The 19,649-nt window shown below is 38.9% G+C and overlaps 1 protein-coding gene across 3 annotated transcripts in view; it reads right to left on the minus strand.

Moving 5' to 3' along the window:
• The window catches only part of LOC119733266 (sortilin-related receptor-like), a 75,110-nt gene extending 56,065 nt beyond the window's left edge, over window positions 1-19,045 (minus strand). For 2 of the 3 annotated variants that reach the window (XM_038206850.1, XM_038206852.1), the window contains exons 1-5: window positions 18,737-19,044; window positions 3,594-3,824; window positions 1,972-2,133; window positions 1,346-1,413; window positions 933-1,122 (exon numbers count right to left, since the gene is read on the minus strand). In XM_038206850.1, coding sequence (XP_038062778.1) covers window positions 933-1,122; window positions 1,346-1,413; window positions 1,972-2,133; window positions 3,594-3,824; window positions 18,737-19,000 — 915 coding nt within the window. In that variant the 5' untranslated portion in view covers window positions 19,001-19,044. Of the gene's footprint in view, window positions 1-932; window positions 1,123-1,345; window positions 1,414-1,971; window positions 2,134-3,593; window positions 3,825-18,736 lie in introns of all 3 variants that reach the window. The other variant, XM_038206851.1, reaches the window with a different exon arrangement.
• Between the last annotated feature and the right edge of the window lie 604 nt (window positions 19,046-19,649).

The following is a 19,649-nucleotide window of genomic DNA, read 5'->3' on the forward strand; positions in this document are numbered from 1 at the left end:
GATAGCTCAGTTGGTAGAACACTTGTAAATTAAAGTAATCTAGAGAACCTTGGGTCACATCTTGCATGCTCTAGTCAATTTCTTATCTTAGCCATTTATTTAGTAACTGGAACACGGGGCTCCTGTTGGGAAGATCCTTAAGACATGGCCTGTTTGCATGTTTCATGGTCTGTTGTTACATTTCTACCAGAGCCCTACTCTTCTCAAGACGAGGGTAACAAGTAAAGTCTGACACGCGCCAATCAGGCCAATCAGTGTTTATCTTTGGTTTCAGTGGCAAGAAACACCTGAGAATATATCTATTCCCCTGGCTGGGATGCCAGTCCATTACAGATAACTCCCCAGCTAATGTAATTTATACACTTGGGTTGACAGATATGCAAGTGGGGATGAAGTGGCTTGCCGAAGGACACAACATAAGACCAGCAGCTGCATTTCTAACCCCTGACCCTCTGATCATGAGCCAAAAGCCCTAACCATGCCATTTATACACCTTGGTGGAGAGAGGCAAGTGGGATTGAAGTGCCTTGCCCAAGGACACAACATATGACCAGCAGCTGGATATGAACCCCTGACCCTCTGATCATGAGTCACAAGCCTTAACCATGCCATTTATACACCTGGGTGGAGAGAGGTGAGTGGGATTGAATTGCCTTGCCCAATGGCCCAACATATGACCAGCAGCTGGATTTCAACCCCTGACCCTCTGATCATGAGTCAAAAGCCCTAACCATGCCATTTATACACCTGGGTGGAGAGAGGCAAGTGGGATTGAACTGGCTTACCCAAGCGCGCAACATATGACCAGCAGCTTGATTTGAACCCCTGACCCTCTGACCATGAGTCACGAACCCTTAACCACTAGGCCAAATTGCCCTGAACTACTAGGCCACACTCCCCCAGTTCCAGTTAAAGTGTTCCAAAAGACTCACCGGTATGGGGGCGGTCTGCGTTGCAAACATGTACTCGTCCCGCACTTCAAAATCCAGCACATTGCCGATTATCACCTGTGTCTCCCAATCGAAGTCAAAGTAATGCTCCGACATGAGAATGGTGGACAACCCTGTGGGTTCACGTCTCTCTATGTACAGGGTGTCCGGTCTGTCCACCCCTGGTACACCCCTAAAATGAACACACACAAGAAGAACACCCACGACCAATAACCAACAGGTAATAAGAGTAAATACATAGCTGCCCCAGGCAGTACAAATCCGACTTTACCAACAATGTGTTAGAGCTGAAGGTAGAGTGTCTTGCTCAAGAACACTAACATGTACATGTACATAAATACTGCTTTTCACAGGATCTGGGAGTGCTAGGATTATGAAACTTGTTCAATGCTTACCAACTGAACGACCTCACATCACGTTGTATCTGCGTCCAGGTAGCGCCAAAGTTCTCTGACTTATACAGCTAAAAACAAACATGACATCAAACAGACTTTTGAAGTTAGGGTCACGTATTTGAAACTTTCTGAAAATTATATTCTCTTGCCCCTATCATTATTGTTCATACTTTAACGATGCCACCTATTGTCTGATGAAGGAGCAACCGTTTTGCCTGCTGACAAAATACAAAAATGTAAGTGCGCTTTTCATGATACATGTATGTACGGATATAGAATCATGAATAAGCATGAGCTGTAATCACATACAGGTACCGGTGCTCTAGTCTCTATCATTATCATCTATTCCATGGGTAATGTCCTGGTTGGTCTGGTTCAAAGGAATTGCAGCCATCTAGACTGACACGTGCTGCATGCTCTCATGATTATGCATTAGATGTCATGAATATGCACCAGGTGTATTCAAATACTGTCTCAGTTTCATCCATCCAAAGGATGTCCGGGTGGGACTAGTACTTAATAGGGTTGGCAGTTATCTTGATTGACACAAATCGAACTGCTCATAATGAATATGCATTACATCAGATAACACCATGAATATTCATGAGGTGTTATCAAATACTTACTGTCTTGTCCGAATCATCATCATTCATCCCAAGGAGAATGTCTGGGTCGGTCTGGTGCATACTGATGGTTGTCATTGGGGCTGGTGTGTGGAAGTGAGTCCAGGTATGGCCCCCGTCAATGGTCCGAAACACTACATTGTGGATGGTGTCCACAAACAGGTACTGCAAACCAACGCAATGCAATGTAATTCACTACCGTAAGTCTTAGTCCACTTGAGACCGGATTTCAATTTTGTTCCTGTACATGTACAAGTAGTCCTGTAACAAGTACAAGTAACCTGTAACCTTCCCAATCACTGGCAAGCTTGGTCGAGCAGCAGGGTGCTCAAACAAGACGAATCAAATCTAGGTTCGGGAACTTCATGTAAATGTTGAAGTGGTTTTTTTAAAATCGTGTAGATGGTGATATGAATGTTTGTTTTCCTGTGTAGATGGTGGTAAAATCACTTTTTCATCATCCGGATGGTGGTAAGTTGGTTTGTTTTTCACCAAGTATTTATAAGGTGATATACTGTTGTTTTTTTCAGCATGTAGATGGTAATGTGAACATTTGGGTTAGTTTGGCACCATGTAGATGGTGATGTATGTGTATGTTTTTCATCATGTACCTAGGGTTTTTATTTTTCACCATGTAGATGGCGATATGGAGTCTTTGCTTGTACATGTAGATCAAGATTGTATGACTTTCCAACTTCACTGCTGAAGGTAAAGATATTCACTGCAGATAAACCTGTTTGCAACTTATCCTGGACATTCAAATGAATAATTGTATGTTTACAATGTACATTGCATTAGCAACTTTTAACTTTGGTGTTTGTCCAGTTGTAGTGTTTTATAACTGTTTGTTAAATTGTGTAATTGTATTAACGTAACTCCCTACTGTATTTTACTTAGTATCGGACCAAGGCCGCCAAAATCCATCAATCCCACTGCTTCCAATGCATGCTTTGCTTCAGGCCTCCAGGCCCTAGTCCAACTCCATCAATATTTAGTCACACCAGGTCTGCAGGGCCAAGTCCCCCAAAATCCACCAAAATGGGGGGATGGATTTTGATGAAGTTGGGGAGGTAAGGGTTAGTGTTTAATTGTATAAAATATTACTGTTGAATTGTTGTTTTTAAGTTTTTACTGTACAATTTTCAATTTCATACTGTAATTGCATATGCGCATCGGAACATTTTTATGCAATTTGCAAAATGTCAATCTTATTATTATTATCTTCAAGTAAAGTTGAATACTCGATCCTGATTGGTCGATCCATGGCAACAAGTTGGCTACATATAACCATGTAGCACGGCCACGGTCCATACCACACTCCGTTTATTGCACTATTCAAAGATGCAAGCGCCATTCCGTACAACACACACATGTACATGTAATAGGATAACAACTGAAAAGATCGTGTACGGCATACGCCCTTAGTCTTTACTGCGCGCCAAATTTGCTTGAAGGTAAATTAGTGTCCCGCTCGCGTTCGTGGAACACGTAAAATGTAGGGTGTCTGTGTCCCACATAACACTCTGTCGCGCATCACATTATTCCATGTTCCACTCGCGCTCGCGGGATAACTTTAGCATTATTATTATTATTTACAAAAGAGATCACTCTTAAAGAAAGCTCACCCGGTCGACATCTGATGGGATGTGGTAGAACCAGTCAAATATTGCTGGTTGCGCACCGTCTATGTTTAGGCCTTCCTTCTTCTCAAATGTTTGACCGTAATCGTAGGAGAAGTAGACACGGGTGTTGGATGTGCTAGACTGGGTGATTTCTCGGGTTAGGCAGACGATCATGTCGCTACCCGCGCCGGCCCAGTGAACGATGAGCTCCGGATTGCTGTCAATCAGATCGTACTGAAGGGTAGAGTAAAAACATGCGTTAAGGTTAATTAGTCATCAAATAGTTTACATGTACCGGTATGTTCAGTGTTCTCCAACCTGTAAAAATAACCTGGTGCCCCGCCATGCTTTCTGAGGCACCCGCCAAGCTTGAAAAGTTGCCGCCATGCTTTAAAAAAAAGGACAAAATAATAATTTAAAAAAGACAAACAAGTGGGACTACACTTACCCTCCAGGGTATATTTTTGCCAGAAACTCTGCCAAAAGCAATAATTTGCAACACTTCCAATCACATTTTTTTCAACATTACAACTCTGGAGTGTTTTTGCAAAAGGCCCAGTGGTCAATGAGTACTGCAAACTGTACCAGTCATTGAAACAGTATTTCATGCGGCAGCTCACTGATCACTTGTGTTGGCCTGACTGTGAGCTGAATGGGAACTTCAGGTGAAATCGAATATTTTAATCTCTGATTTCTCCCTCCACCAGTATTTACCATATAAATTAAAATACAGAATTTGTGCTAGCTTTTTGTTTGGTTCTGATGATTAATTCGATGTACATTGTCCATGTTCCATGCTAACAGTGTATGCTTTCAAGAGACAAGTACATACATGTGTTGTACATACTAGTATATGGCTCCAAATCCGTAACATCAACTGCATAAATGCATTTAAATACATGTACATGTAAAAATGTACATGTATACACCGGTACTACTATCCAGACACACAATATACTCATGTGTAAATCATTTACAAGTATTCAACATAACAAATTAATCATCAACATCATTATATTCGTTCCCTCAGAAAAATCCACACAACAGACGCACGGTAACCATGGCAATAATGAATCATCTATAGAACTTCAGAATGGCACGTTGGGAAGATGCGGGAGTTCAAACAGCCAACATTCAGATAAAAAAAGATACATGTAAATACATGTGACATACACCTCTTTACATCTAGCGTATGCTACACTGTACAAATGCAGTACATAATGTACAATGTACATATACATGTACAATGTATGCTCAATGACATATTACAAAACAAAATCAAGCCCAAAAAACCCCAAAATAATAACATTTGCCCCGGCTTTACACATTGTAGCCTGAAATCCACAACCAAACGTACAATTTCCAGGGTTGATAAAAATCATGTTTTGGGGGTTTATAAAAAACAAGATTTTTTTTAGATTTCAATCAGATTTTTTTTTTCATTTAAATCAAATTTATTTTATTTTTATCTTGTATCTAAATGAGTAAATACGAAAAGTACATCAAATTTGACTCAAATTGGTTTATTCCACACACATCTGGCTAACTCTGTATAATCTGCACTGTTTTGTTGGAACTCTTAAAGGGAATATACAACATTTGCAAACATCCAAAAATAAAACTACCAAGTTTTTGCAAAATACCTTAATAGGATGTTGGTAAATGACAGTCTAAAGCATCCTGTAAAATTACGGCACCTGGTAACCTGTCATTTTCAAGAAAAGTGGTATTTTTGTATCAATTTCCAACGCTGATCGGCCGATCAGCGTTGGAAACAACTGGCTTTTTTTCAAATACTGGCCCCAATTGACCATTGCACTTGTTTACAATCGATTACAAACCTATGAACGGGTACGAGCAAGCTAGACTAGTTCCCTGACCTTACAATTCCCCAATGTATGTAAACTGCTCTGTTTCTTCTTATATGGAGTCAGGGAACCAGACTACAGGAAAATGATCGTTTTTCTTGGTTTTCATAGCATTTTCGAACCCAAAACCTCCAAAAAGTCAGTGTAACTATATTTGCTTTATATTTCCAACCCCCCAATTCCATCCATTTCTGAAAATTACAGCAAAAGCAAATGATGTATATTCCCTTTAAATCCCCCAAAAGACTTTTTTCTACAAAAGATTCACTCTTAAAAATACATATATTTTCACTATTTTTAAGTGATCTCAATCAATGATTTGAATCAAACAACCCCGAGACTTCTTGTCAATAGTTTCATGACAACAGAGTGTGATACCAAATTTTCAGTAAAAAAAGCGGAAACAAAACCCCCCAAAATGTACTTTATATTAAACAAATATGTAGCACCGAAACTAATAAATGACTGGTAAGCCAATTTCAGAAACTAGGGCCTACATGTAAATGACTTTTAGATGAAAAATTACTGAAATAGCTCAATCCAGTCAGAATTCAACAAATATCACCATGTAAACACAATGACCCTCAAACCCGTTTTGTCTCCCCCCCCCCCCCAAAAAAACCACCAAAATTATTGTGTGTTTGGAACAACAAAGAAAATGACACAGAAAACATACATGTTTCAACAACTGGAGTACACAATATCTTTATTAACAACCCTGCTATTAGGCAAACAGATGATTTATAAAATCCACTTTTGTTTTAAAGTCGGGCCTTCAAAAGGACTTTTTTCAACATTTTTAACTTATAAACTGAGGTTTTATCACTGACGACGATTCTTGAAATAACCATTTTGGACGAAAGAGGTTTTTAGGGTCATTGTGTTTAAATGGTGATATACTTTGAATGGATTGAGCAATTGAAGTATTTTTTCATCTTAAAGAAGATTATGAAATTGGCTTTCCAGTCATTACTATATTTTTGGTGCTACACATTTTTCTGAATATGAAATATATTTTTGGGGTTTGGGTTCCGCTTTCTTTTTTGACTCGCCCTGTAGGCCCCTATATACGTCCTTAAGTATGTACATGTACATGTACATACTCATGGAGAGGTGTAGGAAACATGCATTTCCTACCTCCATTGTATAAACATGTTTGGTGGGCTATATTGTTCAATGACATGTAGGCCTACCAGTGCATGTTTTTATGCACAAACAGGGATAAAAATATCCTCTGGGTCTCTGGACATTGTAAACTTGTCTATATACATTGTAAACTTGTCTAGTGCATTCTTTGCACTAGACCAAGTAAAATATTTGTCCATGTACATGTAATATACATGTACATGCTTCCCATTTTAAAATCAATGCAAGAGAATGTTTTTCTGTACTTGGCTTTACATGTAGGTTTAACTTTTTATGTACACATGTACACATTATTTATTCACACTGCAAATGTGCGCTGGTCTAATAACACATTTCATGCTTCATGTACCGGTACATGTATACCTGTACTGTACTACATGTAGCGCAGTTGCCTAGTGATTTTTTTAAATGAAATTCACACACCGACAAAAAAATGTGTAGCCTGGTGAAAGGGGAGGGTCGTTTTTACCTTGAACATGTTGAAGAGGACCTCTTCACCACAATGTGGACATTTTGAAAAATGGATCTTTTCATGTGTAATAATCAGTTGATTACGCATGAAAAAGCACAATTGCGAGGAAAAAGCAGACCTGCGGTAGGGAGTTATACATATTGTGTACATATAGTTACTAAACTTTCAATACATTGATTGAGGACATAAAAACCGCTACCTTGATAATATTACATGTATAGTAGTTAATGTTTACTGTTGGTGTGTCTGTCATGTCTAGCAGACCAGTACATGTTTCAAATTCATCAGTGTATACTGTAATAATGAGAAAACCTAATGGAGCATTTAATACTCGTATGTACATGCATACATGTACATAAATAGTATGTATACATGTACGCATCTGGTACCAATACCTGAATACAGTCAAACCTTCATAAGAAGAGCACTGTTAATACAAGGTACTGCTTATAACAAGCAATATTTTACGTCCCAAGTCTTTGTTTTTCGTTGTTGTCCGTTACTGTTAATACAACTTGGTACCTGTTATAACAAGGTAATTCGTTAAGTCCCAAGGACCTTGTTATAAAGGTGTTCCACTGTATATTTGGGCAATTGTTATACTCAGTGGCCATATACCGGTACTGAGCTATATTTTGACGCCATATTACACGATCGAGGCACATGTACCGTATTACATTTACATCAACAGGGACCTACGGTACATTTGTGGGTAGTACAGTGTACTTGATATAACACTGGTACCTAACCCGTTAATTAAAGAAACCCAGGTCTCCGCTAAAGAAACTCAACCCAAAAATTTAAATTTTAGAAGTTGCTGTTCAGATTATGCATAAAGGTCCACACGATAGTGACTACTTCCACATCAGTTTATCAATGCAGCACAATACAAGTGTGTACATTGAGCTTTATACCTTTATGGTGAAAACTGCAACTTTCCCGAGCGTCATAAATGTGAAATCAGTTGGTTTTCCATACCTGTGTAGCCTGGTTTTCATTTGAAATTTCCCCACCAATAACATTTTCTTTTTCATTGTCCGAGAAGTTTAAGTAATATTTGTAAAGTTGGTTACGGGTACCCGATCCCATGGAACTGGTTCCTAAAATCAGCAGTAGGGTTCTCGGGTACCCGGTTCGGGTGCAGCCCTGTAATTGTATGTTTCTTCCAGGGCTATGCATTGGAACTGGGTGCCCAACCGTTGGAGCCGGCTCCAGATTATGGGATCGAGTACCATAATCAACTTTACATAAAGTAGGCCTAACTTCTCAGACAATGCAAAGGAAAGGTTTTGAATGTCATTTGTGGTGAATTTTCAAAATAAAAAAAACCGAAAAACATAGGCCTACCAGTATTTTACGATTATGACGCTCGCCGCAGTTTACACCTTAAAGCTATGAATAGGGCTAGTGAACTTTTTTTTCAATGGTTGTATTTGTTTAAGAGATTGCTTTCATTGTAAAGCCCACCCAAAAAGAAAACAAATGATGGTAAAATTGCAAAAATTAAACCATGCAATCCAAAGTTATGGCCAAATATATGTCGATCAAATGACGTTATTTTGTATAGGAAATGTGTACGAAAATGGTGATTTTTTGTGAAATTGAATAAAAAGGCATATTTGAACATCTGTTATGGTGTAAATAAACACTTTGGTAAACTTTAACTTGTTTTTGTCCATTGTTTATCACAAATACTATTGGTTTCAGTTGGTTTTGAGTTGATAAAAAACTTGATGTGCAATAAAATGAATGTTAAAAATGTACTTTTACACTAAAAATCATGAACGGCAAGGTTGAAAAATGACTAAGTCCTACCCAAAAAGCACTAAAAGTAACAAAACTTCCATTCACTAGCACATATTCTCACCAAATTTGGATGACACAAGGATTGTGTGTAGATACAGCATGTGGGCCCTAAAAAAGACCACAAAAAAATCTAAATCTAAAAAAAACCTACTTTTTTTGGCTAATTTTTGGCCAAAATGGAGAAATTTCAGTCTGGCATGCGTAAACGTGTAAACTGGCCCAAGCCGAAGTCCAATTCTCAATGCCCAAAATCCCCAAATTTGACAAAAATTTAAACAAAGATATAAAACTTGGGTATCCCATTTAGGTTATAAAACGAAGTTTCTCTCATATTTGGGTTATTTTATCCGATTTTGGTGCAAATCTCATAAGCCTAGTAATTTAGTAAAAAAAGTATGCGCCGAGCGTAATGATTTTCCTGCGTAATTCCAATGGCCTAACGTTACATCAGTGCCCATCAGTTTTTGTACACAAAAATCGTACATGCTATAGCCACCCAACAAACTTTAAAAACATCAGATTTCACTCTCAAAAACGGCCACAAAGTTATTAGATATGCTACCTGAGATACAAGGAGAGATCGATTTTTAAGATCGAGGAACTACGATGTAAGCAAAAAGTGAAATGATGGCCGGTACTGCGGTAGCAAAAACACTCCGAGTTCCATTTCGTTTACACCACGTGCGATGGAGTCTGGACGGATTCCGAAAACGAAGGACTTACACTGGTATCCACTAATATATTCTGACCGTACGGGCCATGAAGGGAATCAGTGTAGAATATGCATTACGCGACAATAATACGCATCACGTGCCAATGTTTTGGCTGCACTCGATCTCACACGTGATAATTTTCCGTTGCGTTTACATTATCGCGTGCCGGGAACGAAACAGTGATGCTTACACGACGCGCGCTGTCAAACAGAAGGCGCCATGATGAAAATCCATCGCGACACAAATGTGTCTATAACTCTAAAATAAAATCATATTTTGAAGGTTTTTAAAAAAGCAATTCAAGCTTCGATATCACTAATTACAATTTTCAAGGTTCCATTATTATTTTCAATGTATTTCGTGATGAAAAAGTTTTGGGAAAAACAAAAAGAATCGTAACTTTGCAACGCATAGGCCGATTATCATGGAACGTGGATGGTTGACTGAGATTTTCAATAAGCTTTCGACTGACGTATGGCTTCTTGACATCTGCTATGCTACACTACCGTCGAGACCGAGTTAAACACAGTCACCAGGGCAGACAATTCTTGCCGTGGATCTTGAACGCTTGGACCGGTCTGTGCGTGCCGCATGGCCCGTGAACGTAACATGTCGTGCGCGCAGCATTTTTCGTACTCGGAGTTAAAATGAGACTTTTCAAACAGCAAAAAACAGTGTAATTTCGACTCAAATCCCAATCACAATGGCAAAATATGTAAGTTTATTACATCATTGAACTATCTTTATAAATTACGAGGAATATTTCAAAATTTTAACTTATAAATGGGGAATGAAAACATCCGACTTTTTGAAACAAAATCACCGGGCGTGTGTATGTTGCGCGCATTCGTTTTGTACACTAAGTGATCACCGGCAGCAAACAGCGAGTGCGCGAGCCCTACTATGAAGTTTGTATCTTGCTATATTGATGCACCAATGTACATGTTGTACATATGTACATATGTACATATGTACATGTAGTATTATTGTACGGACATTTACCGGAATGAACAACCTGAACAGCAATTTCTTGAGATTTGAATATTGGTCTTTTTTTAAATGGGTACCCGGGTACCCATGTTTATTTTTCAATCCGTTACCCGGTTCCCGCACTCCCCGTAAATGCACACCCCTATTTTCTTTTTCTTCTCTCATTTGTCTTTTCTTATCCTTCCTATGAATATGGGTAAATTTAGTCAAGTGTTTGCAGTAGCTCCAAGGTGAGGAGATATCATCAAAAGTAAATAACTCTTCCGTCATAAATACATACACACAACAGCAGTCAAATTAACAGCGGCCCGACCACATCAAACAGAGTTCAATATTTTCCAGGTTATTCAAATTGTCCACGGCCATTAACAAAATTCATCTTGTTTATGGCTCGATTGTTTATTGCTTTTTTCACTGGCTTTTTAGAAGGCACCATTGGAAAAGCCTTAAGTTTTGTTTGGATTTTGTTTTCTCTCTCAGTCTCTTGTTTCTTCTTCTTTTATCCCTCTATCTAATACACATAATTGTGTGTTTTTTCCTAGGGTTTTTGTAAATAGTTTTATGTTGTAAAATGCTATTATGTCCACAATGAACTCAGTACTTGTGTCAGATTTTAGATTATTTTCAAATTTTAGTATTCTAGTAGGCCTATTTGTGGTATTAAAAGTACAAAAACAATGTAGTGTCCACAATAAGGTGTTATTGGACAAACAAGGAAAACCAATAGCTTACACAAATAAAATTTCATCACAGACATTTTTTGTCATCTTCTTGAGTCGGCTCATATGTTATTTGGCATGTTTGGGCATTCGGTGATTGATCAGATATTAGGATTTTGATATGTGCGTGTACAATGTACATTGCATGTTCGGCACAGCTACAGGTACATGTATAGAGGATTCAAGTTAGGTCCTAATTTACCGGGTACATATTTTTTGTACATTGTATTCTGACACAAATTAAGAGGTATACGTGTACGCATTGATGACATGCATGGCCCAATTTCATAGAGCTGCTTAAGCTGAAAATGTGTTTTAAGCACGAAGAAACATTGCTAAGTAGTAAAATTAGGTTACCGGCCAAAACTCCATGTGATGTACATTGCTTGTGACTGGTATTTAGCTGTTGTTTACTTAGCATAACAATCGCATGGAGTTTTGGCTGGTAACCTGATTTTATTAAGCAAGACGTTTTTGTGCTTAAGCAAATTTTGTGCTTAAGCAGCTCTATGAAATTGGCCCCTGCTCATGTACAATATTCGGTACAGTCTGCACCATTAACCAGTGCCCAACCATTTAAAGTGCAACAGGGCCCCTTCCGCATCTGACAAAAACCTATTGATAACCAGAAAAGTCCCTGTGGGGAATTGCGAAACACATGTACATGTACTTTAGAAATAGGTGACCTACCGGTAATAGAATGTAGAATTCTGATTCAGCCGCACACAATGGTACAAACCTTCCAAACCAGACAAATTCAATACACAAATTCCGATCCGACAACGCTATCCTTTTCAAGAAGTTATAATCCCCTAAAATTTGAATTTTGATTCAGCTACACACACAATGTCACACACACAATGTCACACAAACATTAGGGAACTGAATAAATCAAAACAAGTTACTCATTTTCTTTTAATTCAATCATTTTCAATTTATTTGTACAACATGTTACACATGGCTCACTATGGAAAAACTTTCCCCAAAAGTGCAATGTTGAGTGTTCACAAAGATTTTATCCTTACATTACATGTACTGAGACAGGTGAATGTGTTCCTTTTTTTCTAGTTACCATGGTTACTGGCAATAAAGCTGGGAAGTCAGGGAGCAAAATGAGAGGGAAAAAAATGTACATGTAGGGCCTACACATGTTCAGCCAGCAGAACCTCAACTTCAGGAACACATACAAGTATCGGTAGAATTACATAATGTGTATTAAATTAATTAAGGCCTAACTCCTAAACTCGAAGCCAATTCGTGCAAAAACATATACATTGTATACAGTGTGTACATGTATCTCTTCTCAATGTGGTAGTTGTCCTGACGGGATAAAATTGCTGACGCGATGTTACACAGTGTTACGCCATGTTACGCAAACACCCATTCTGATTGTAAAAACGGGGTACATGTAAATATCAGCAAAGTGTGTCTGTATTTCCTGTATGTAATAAAAAAAAAGACAGACAGAAAAACAAAATCAACAGACAGAATGCCTATTCTCTTTCATTTGTAACGGCTATAAAGCTATACATCTGTTTCGTCTGCAGTAACTAGACTACAAATACCAAAAATAATTCTTGGTTTTCTCCTGGTTTTTTTTCATCATCTATGAAGACAAAACTTTAAACAGGTCAGTGCAACAATAATTGCAATACAATACTAACCCCAAAATCCATCCGTTTCTGAAAATTACAACACAACAGCAAATGCTGTACATGTATTCCCTTTTCTTATTTGTACAATGGGCTGGTGAAAAACAGGAATGGCTTTTCAGCTAGCCAATATTTGTACTAGTTGTGTTCAAGGTCATTCCTGAACATGTACATAATAGTGATTGACAAAGTTGCATGGTTGCATACAAAGTGTACCCACTTCAGTTCTGCATAATTATATTATAAGCAGGAACTCCAATGAATTCTCTACATGGAGGAAAAGAGCTGGAAGCTTTTTATGTGGTACATCAGGGACCTGCAGAGTTTGTTAGTCAAATTGTCATCCTGTTCATTTCTCACTAAAAGCTTAGTATAAACAGTCTACTTTTTTGTAATCTACATTCTTAGATAAATAGTGAATGTGCACCAGACATAACTTTCAGCCTGGTAAAATTAAACAAATAGGCCCTATTACTTTTCTTCATTCTTTTTCAAACAATAAACAACCTGTACTAGGAACATTAACAAATTACGTAAGAGGGGGCTTTTCATTTGACGACACATGTTCTGATCTTAATAGTAGGAAATTGTGATTCAAATGTTGTGCTTTATTTGGCTCATTTTTAGTGTTCTATTTAAATTCAATTATCAGAGTTTGAAATTATTAATTGCTGTATATACCTTTTATTCACTAGCTGCTTCTTAAAATTAGAAAAAATATCTGATGTCAAGAAAAACATTCTTGTCTCACTCCCTAGCAATTTTTGGGGGCATGAGACAAGAAAATATTTCTTGAAATAAGCATTATTTTTCTTTTAATGCAAGAAAATCGTTTTTACAATGTAGTAGTGCTGAAATATTATTAGGCATGAACAAAGACTTGATTTGGAGAAAATGGGACTTTTACTTTAGGCCAAAAAAAAAAAGTCTCCGGTTTCTGGTATGGAGCTTGTCCAAAAAGTGGTGCGGCGACGCGGCTTTTTTTTTTTTTTTACCCGAGTTTTTTGCTTCAAATGTCGGCTGATGACTGCAAATGGTGCCCGACTAAACTTAGTACAAATATATGGGAGTCCAGAGAGGCCACATAAAGCTTATTCTCGATCATAACCCCATCTAAAAACACGTTGAAATTGCGCAGCAGCAGAATTCCAGTCAAACCAGTGAGTTTGGCGGTTTTGAGACATCATCTTTCATTGAAAAAAAAACTTTTTCATTTTGCCGACGCGCATGGCTACGGCGACACGCGCGCATACCAGAAACCGGAGACTTTTTTTTTTGGCCTTAACCAAACTCCTTATTTTTTTGCTAGTTCTTCAATCCTGCAACATCCTCCAACTGCCTCATTATAAAAAAAAAATACAGCCTCAATCCTTCAAAATCCTCCGTTACCGGTATTTCTTGAATGTGGTCCTTGGAGGGGTGGCCACTGCCTCAATCCTGCAAAATCCTCCAGCAATCACTGTCAATTTGTTGAGGCAGAGCCAGTGACATCCTGGAGCAGTGCGGAGGATTTCAAGTATAATGTACCGGTAGGCGACTTGTGTGCAGAGACCTGTGTGCCTTCATCTGCTTTGTTTATCTCCTGAAACTAAATCTTTGAATCTGATGTGCACACACGCAGTTGAAACAGCAAAAAGGCCGCAGTAGATAGTACTGCGAGCCAACAGCATCACACGGGTTTGTTCATAATCCAAAATTCTGCCCACAATTCATTGCTCACACGAGATGTTGAATTGGCTTAAATGGGGGGGGGGGGTGTTAAATTTAGTCTGGGTACCAGACCTGCAAGCTTTTTTTTACGTAGTGGCTATCGCTACGGCAGCTGTAACGCGACTTTTCACTGTTAACCCTAACTCCCTAGGCCTTTTTGCTAGGATGTAGCCTCAATCCTGCAAAATCCTCCAATTGGCCTCATGGAAAAATAGCACATAGCCTCAATCCTGCAAATTCCTCCATTATTTCTTGAATATGGTGCATGGAGGGATGACCACTGCCTGAATCCTGCAAAATCCTCCGGCTATGTCTGTTAATAGGCTGAGGCAGAGGCAGTGACATCCTGGAGCAGTGCGGAGGATGTCACTGCAAATTCCTCCAATTTGCAAAAAGGATTTTGGAGGATTCAGGGCGGTTAGGGTTAATGTTATCGTTACAGAACTGTCCTTCAGTATTCAACGTCACGATCTTTGACTGTTGGGAACCATTCAATCAACTAAATTTCGGACTTTGTTTCCCTTTTTAAAAAAATCCTCCAAAACCACTGATTTCAATGAAGAAAATGACATCTACTCTCAAATAAAAGGAAAAATTTGATTAAAAAGCTAAAAGTTACGAAACCTATTCAAACTTTTTGTTTTAAATTAAGTATCGTGGCAGGGGTTTCGAACGTGGATCCCAAGCTCAATCACCTAAGGTGTAACCAACTTCAATTGGTCGAGCTACCGAAGCGTTCTGGTTGTACGGGCAGTTGTAAATCTGATGATATACTGGTACATGTATTCGCGCGCATTGACTTTTTTACAATGCCGCAACAATAGTACTTTAAAGTTGCGTTACGGCTGTCGTAACGGTAATCGTGTAGTTTAGGACACCTCTTAGGCGAGGTTAAAAAAACATGTTTCTCGTCCCCGCCCGCTTCCTTTTTGGAGGCCGCCTGGATTTTTTTATTATTTTTTATTTTGGAAACATGCAGTAAAAAACAACGAAAAAGTCCACAAATGAGGTGGTTAAAGCAAATGCATCTAAAACTGTTCATTGTAGACCAATACAACTCTAAATGACACTGTAAATATGTTCAGTTCTCTTGTCCAGCTTGTCTTTCATGTTAAAAGTGTCTCTGAACAGTGGAAACACCAACGGTTGCTGGACATTTTAAAATGGCAGCCATCTTGAAAAAAATAAAAAATAATAAATAAAAAGCCCCTCTTCCTCCTTTTTTCAAAAACCCGGAGGAGAAACATGTTTTTTTTTTGTATTCGGCCTTATGTTTTACAAGTTCTGTTCATAAATCAAATCCCTGACCCTTCCCTCTGTCCACAAAATTAAGCTAAATACATGTAAGGCCGAGTAAAAAAAAAAGTTTCTCGTCCGGGTTTTTGAAAAAAAGTCGCGAGCGAATTCCTTAAACACGTGCTCCAGCGTGAGCTAGTCTCATACCGGTTGCATTCTGACTTTGAAGTCGGCATTTACCGCATACAGTACGGCAGACTGAAGTCTAAAACTATCAATAGACATACATGTACGTAGTCTGGTTCCCTAGACCTGACAGTTATTCCTGACGCTCACGTCTCAGCCTCGACTCCATGGGCGCGTAGATTCATCAGGAATAGTCAGAATCTTTTGGTCTGGGAACCAAGTGGGTGAGTTGTTGTGAACTCGCCATGCTCGCACTGTCGCAGGGGTAGCAATCACACGTCGATATTATGTGGTGTACAAAGTGACCGACAGAGTCTACCGGTCTACTGAAAACTTTGACTCACATATTTCGCAAGTATTTATTTTCCGATGAATTTGTGGACTTTTTCAGTGTTTTTACTGCATTTTTCAAAAATAAAAAATAATTAAAAAAACACAGGCGGCCTCCAAAAAGGAAGCGGGCGGGGACGACAAACTTGTTTTTTTTTTACTTTGCCTAACTAGTCTTGGCTATAGTATAGGCACTTGGTTGAGATGATTCCAAACACATAAAGTGTAGGGCCAATGATTTTCCGTTTCAGAAAAGTGCAAATTCCGTTTGCAAAAATCCTAAAGTCCGTTTCAGGCTGAAAAATTCCGTTTCACATTTACTCAATACAAAAATTGGCATTTTATATACATTAGGCCTATACCAAGTACACAGAAAATAATTCCAAGACGATAATGAAATAGTCGTTTGGTTGGAGCGCGGGAAAATTGCCCCCAAAAAGATTGCTATTTTATCAACGGCCGATCAATGTACAGAAGTAGTATTTAACTTCGCCACAGTCAAGTCGTATGCCACTGCCACACACGTGAGAAACATGCAATAGCTGTACAGGACAATCCCATGACGTCACACACATCAGCTTGTTTTCGGGCTAACGTTAGCGACAAAAATAGGACAAAAATGTTTACCATAGGTATTATTAAGCCCCAAAACAAAGTGTCTTTCGTTCTCTTACTATAGTATTAAAGGGGCACTAGGTCTTGAAATCCCCGAAAATGTTATGTTTTGGATTGTTTACTTAGCCTCAGGGGTGTGAGTGGCCACATGCAAAAAAAGCTGAAAACAGCCAGAAAAGAGCTGAAATTTAATCACTTCCCATAATATTGTACAGAGTAGGTGTACAAAAAAGCTGAAATTCAGAGTACAAATCTAGACAAAAAAAGCTGAAATCAGCTAAAAAGCTGAATTCTCACACCCCTGTAGCCTATTTCAAACATCTGGTTGAAAGGAAACCAACCTAAATGTCTTCCCGTTCCCGAGAAAAGACGAAAAAGAACCCGCTTGTTTACATCGGACATGACGGAGTACGAATACGTTTTTCGTGTCGTTCTCGGTGTACACTATACACGTTGTGTGTCTGAACAGCGCGCAGTGACCAATGCAATCACAAATGCAAAAAAATGTGGTTTCTTCAACGTCCGCAAAAGGCGAACACTTTACGCGTACGAATGAAACCACAATTATCATCCAAACAGCTCGAATTTATGGGGTCGCAAAAGAGGACCCCGAAATTAGTTCTCGCATGCGTAATACAGGAATACCACAAAAACGCCCAGTTTTGAAAGGATAGTTGTGTGGATGTTTAGGCCTATAGGCCTATCCTACTTTTAAATGTTATTTCCGATTATCATCATCTCGTTCAAAGCGCGTTTTGTAGACCAATTGGGCTGTTCCAGGACCTACCGTAGTGTCCCTTTAATGGAATAGGGTCTTAAACTACACAATTGCTGTCGTACGATCATGACGATAGCCTTTCACTAGGATCAGGAGTACATGTAGGCCTAATGCCTTGGAAAAAATGTTGCAACCTGACGCCATTTTTTTCCTCATACCATCTCAACAAGTGAATGAAGGCCATTCATTGCAAAAATTATACGAAGTGGCTATCGTTACGGCAGCCGTTGTTTAGCGCCCTCTACGATACTTTTTTGATACGCACGCAGGTATATAATTATTTGTTTCCCCACGTTCCAGCAAGTAGTGCGACAGCTCAGTCGATAGAGGGTAGGATTTTGCACCGCGAGGTTGCGGGTTCGCATCTCAGTTTTGCATTCAAATTTTTTTTCCTTTTCTAACCTGAGGCTTTGGAGGATTTTTTTTAAAAGAGAAATAAAGTCCGAATTTCATAACATTCAAATTCACTTTTTTCCTTCTAATTTTATATTTTCTTCTCATGTTTTTATAAAAGTTGCAGTCTACCGTAACGATAGAAAATGGGAAATGCGTTACGGACTGCGAAAATGATATTTGACATGAATCTGGGACTGAGAAACATTTCCAATTTTGATAGGAAATACTTAATAACTTTCTTGACTTTGTAGTTGTAGTTGTACACAATCGTGGAAGTGGCCACAGTGGCGTCAGGTTGCAACATCATGTTGCAACCTGACGCCACCCGTGGCCACTTCCGCGATTGTGTACAAAGTCAATGGAGAGTCAAGAAAATTTGAACATTTTTTCCGGCCTAACCTGAGCTTTTTCGCATCTTCTCTGTTAATATGACAGCTATCAATTCATTAAAAAAAATAAGGCTGCACAAAGCTTTTGTTAATATATTACAACAATAAATCCAATTTTTTTTTTTCAAAAGAAAACTTACGGCTGTCACTTTCGCCTTGTCGTGTTCATCCCGACTTTGCCCGTCAGTGTCAGCCGACCTTGTTTCGCGCAAGTGCGAGGCAGATTGCTGGTCTTCACTTGGCCGTCTGAACCTCTGGTACCCCTCCCCTAAGTCGTCCTTCCCTTTTGCTGAGCGGAAGTGAATGGTCTTTGCCTTCGAGCCGAACCTGGTGGCCTCCAGCTCTGGCGAAAATAACCCTAAAATCAGGATTATTCCCAAAACGATGTTCATGGCAGTCGCCATTTTGAATGGTATCTGTTTACATATACGTGCGCATGTAAATTTATGAAGGGGCACGAGTTAATATTCCTACTCGCAACTAAAATAGTGCCCCTAAACAAACACGAAATATTTTCTAAATTATGGATTTCAGCGAATGTGTTTTAGAAAATGAGAACAAAATTTACTGCTGTGTATTTTAAAAACGTCGTTCGACAGATGAAGTGCGACAATTTCTTTTAACATTATTACTCCGCGCTTTGCTGTTATCCGGCCTGTTTTTCTGTATTTTATAATACTTGATCGTGTGTCGATATGTGCCTGGCACAGCGTGGCGCGGCACACAATAAAACTCTGCCTTTTTATTGTGCCGTTCACCGAACTTTTTCATTGTAAATAATGACATCAGTTCTATTTTTGACGGTCGATGATGAGGAACTCATCGAAATGTTGAGGAAGTAATTCTCTGGGCCAAAAACATGAATTTTGATCGGTATAAACATGAAGTTTTTCTCATGCATTTTGTTTTCAGATCTCATGATCAAATCGGGCCATACACGTACAAGCGGCGAGGCCCAGATAGGCCGTTATCGTGTACGTAAAGTTATAGGCAACGTACACGCCCCCTGAGCTCTTTCACTGGAAGAAAAGGCGAAAAGGAATGGGAGGGGGT

The sequence above is a fragment of the Patiria miniata genome, unplaced genomic scaffold (assembly GCF_015706575.1).
Source record: "Patiria miniata isolate m_02_andy unplaced genomic scaffold, ASM1570657v1 HiC_scaffold_25, whole genome shotgun sequence".
NCBI classification, from domain to species: Eukaryota; Metazoa; Echinodermata; class Asteroidea; order Valvatida; family Asterinidae; genus Patiria; species Patiria miniata.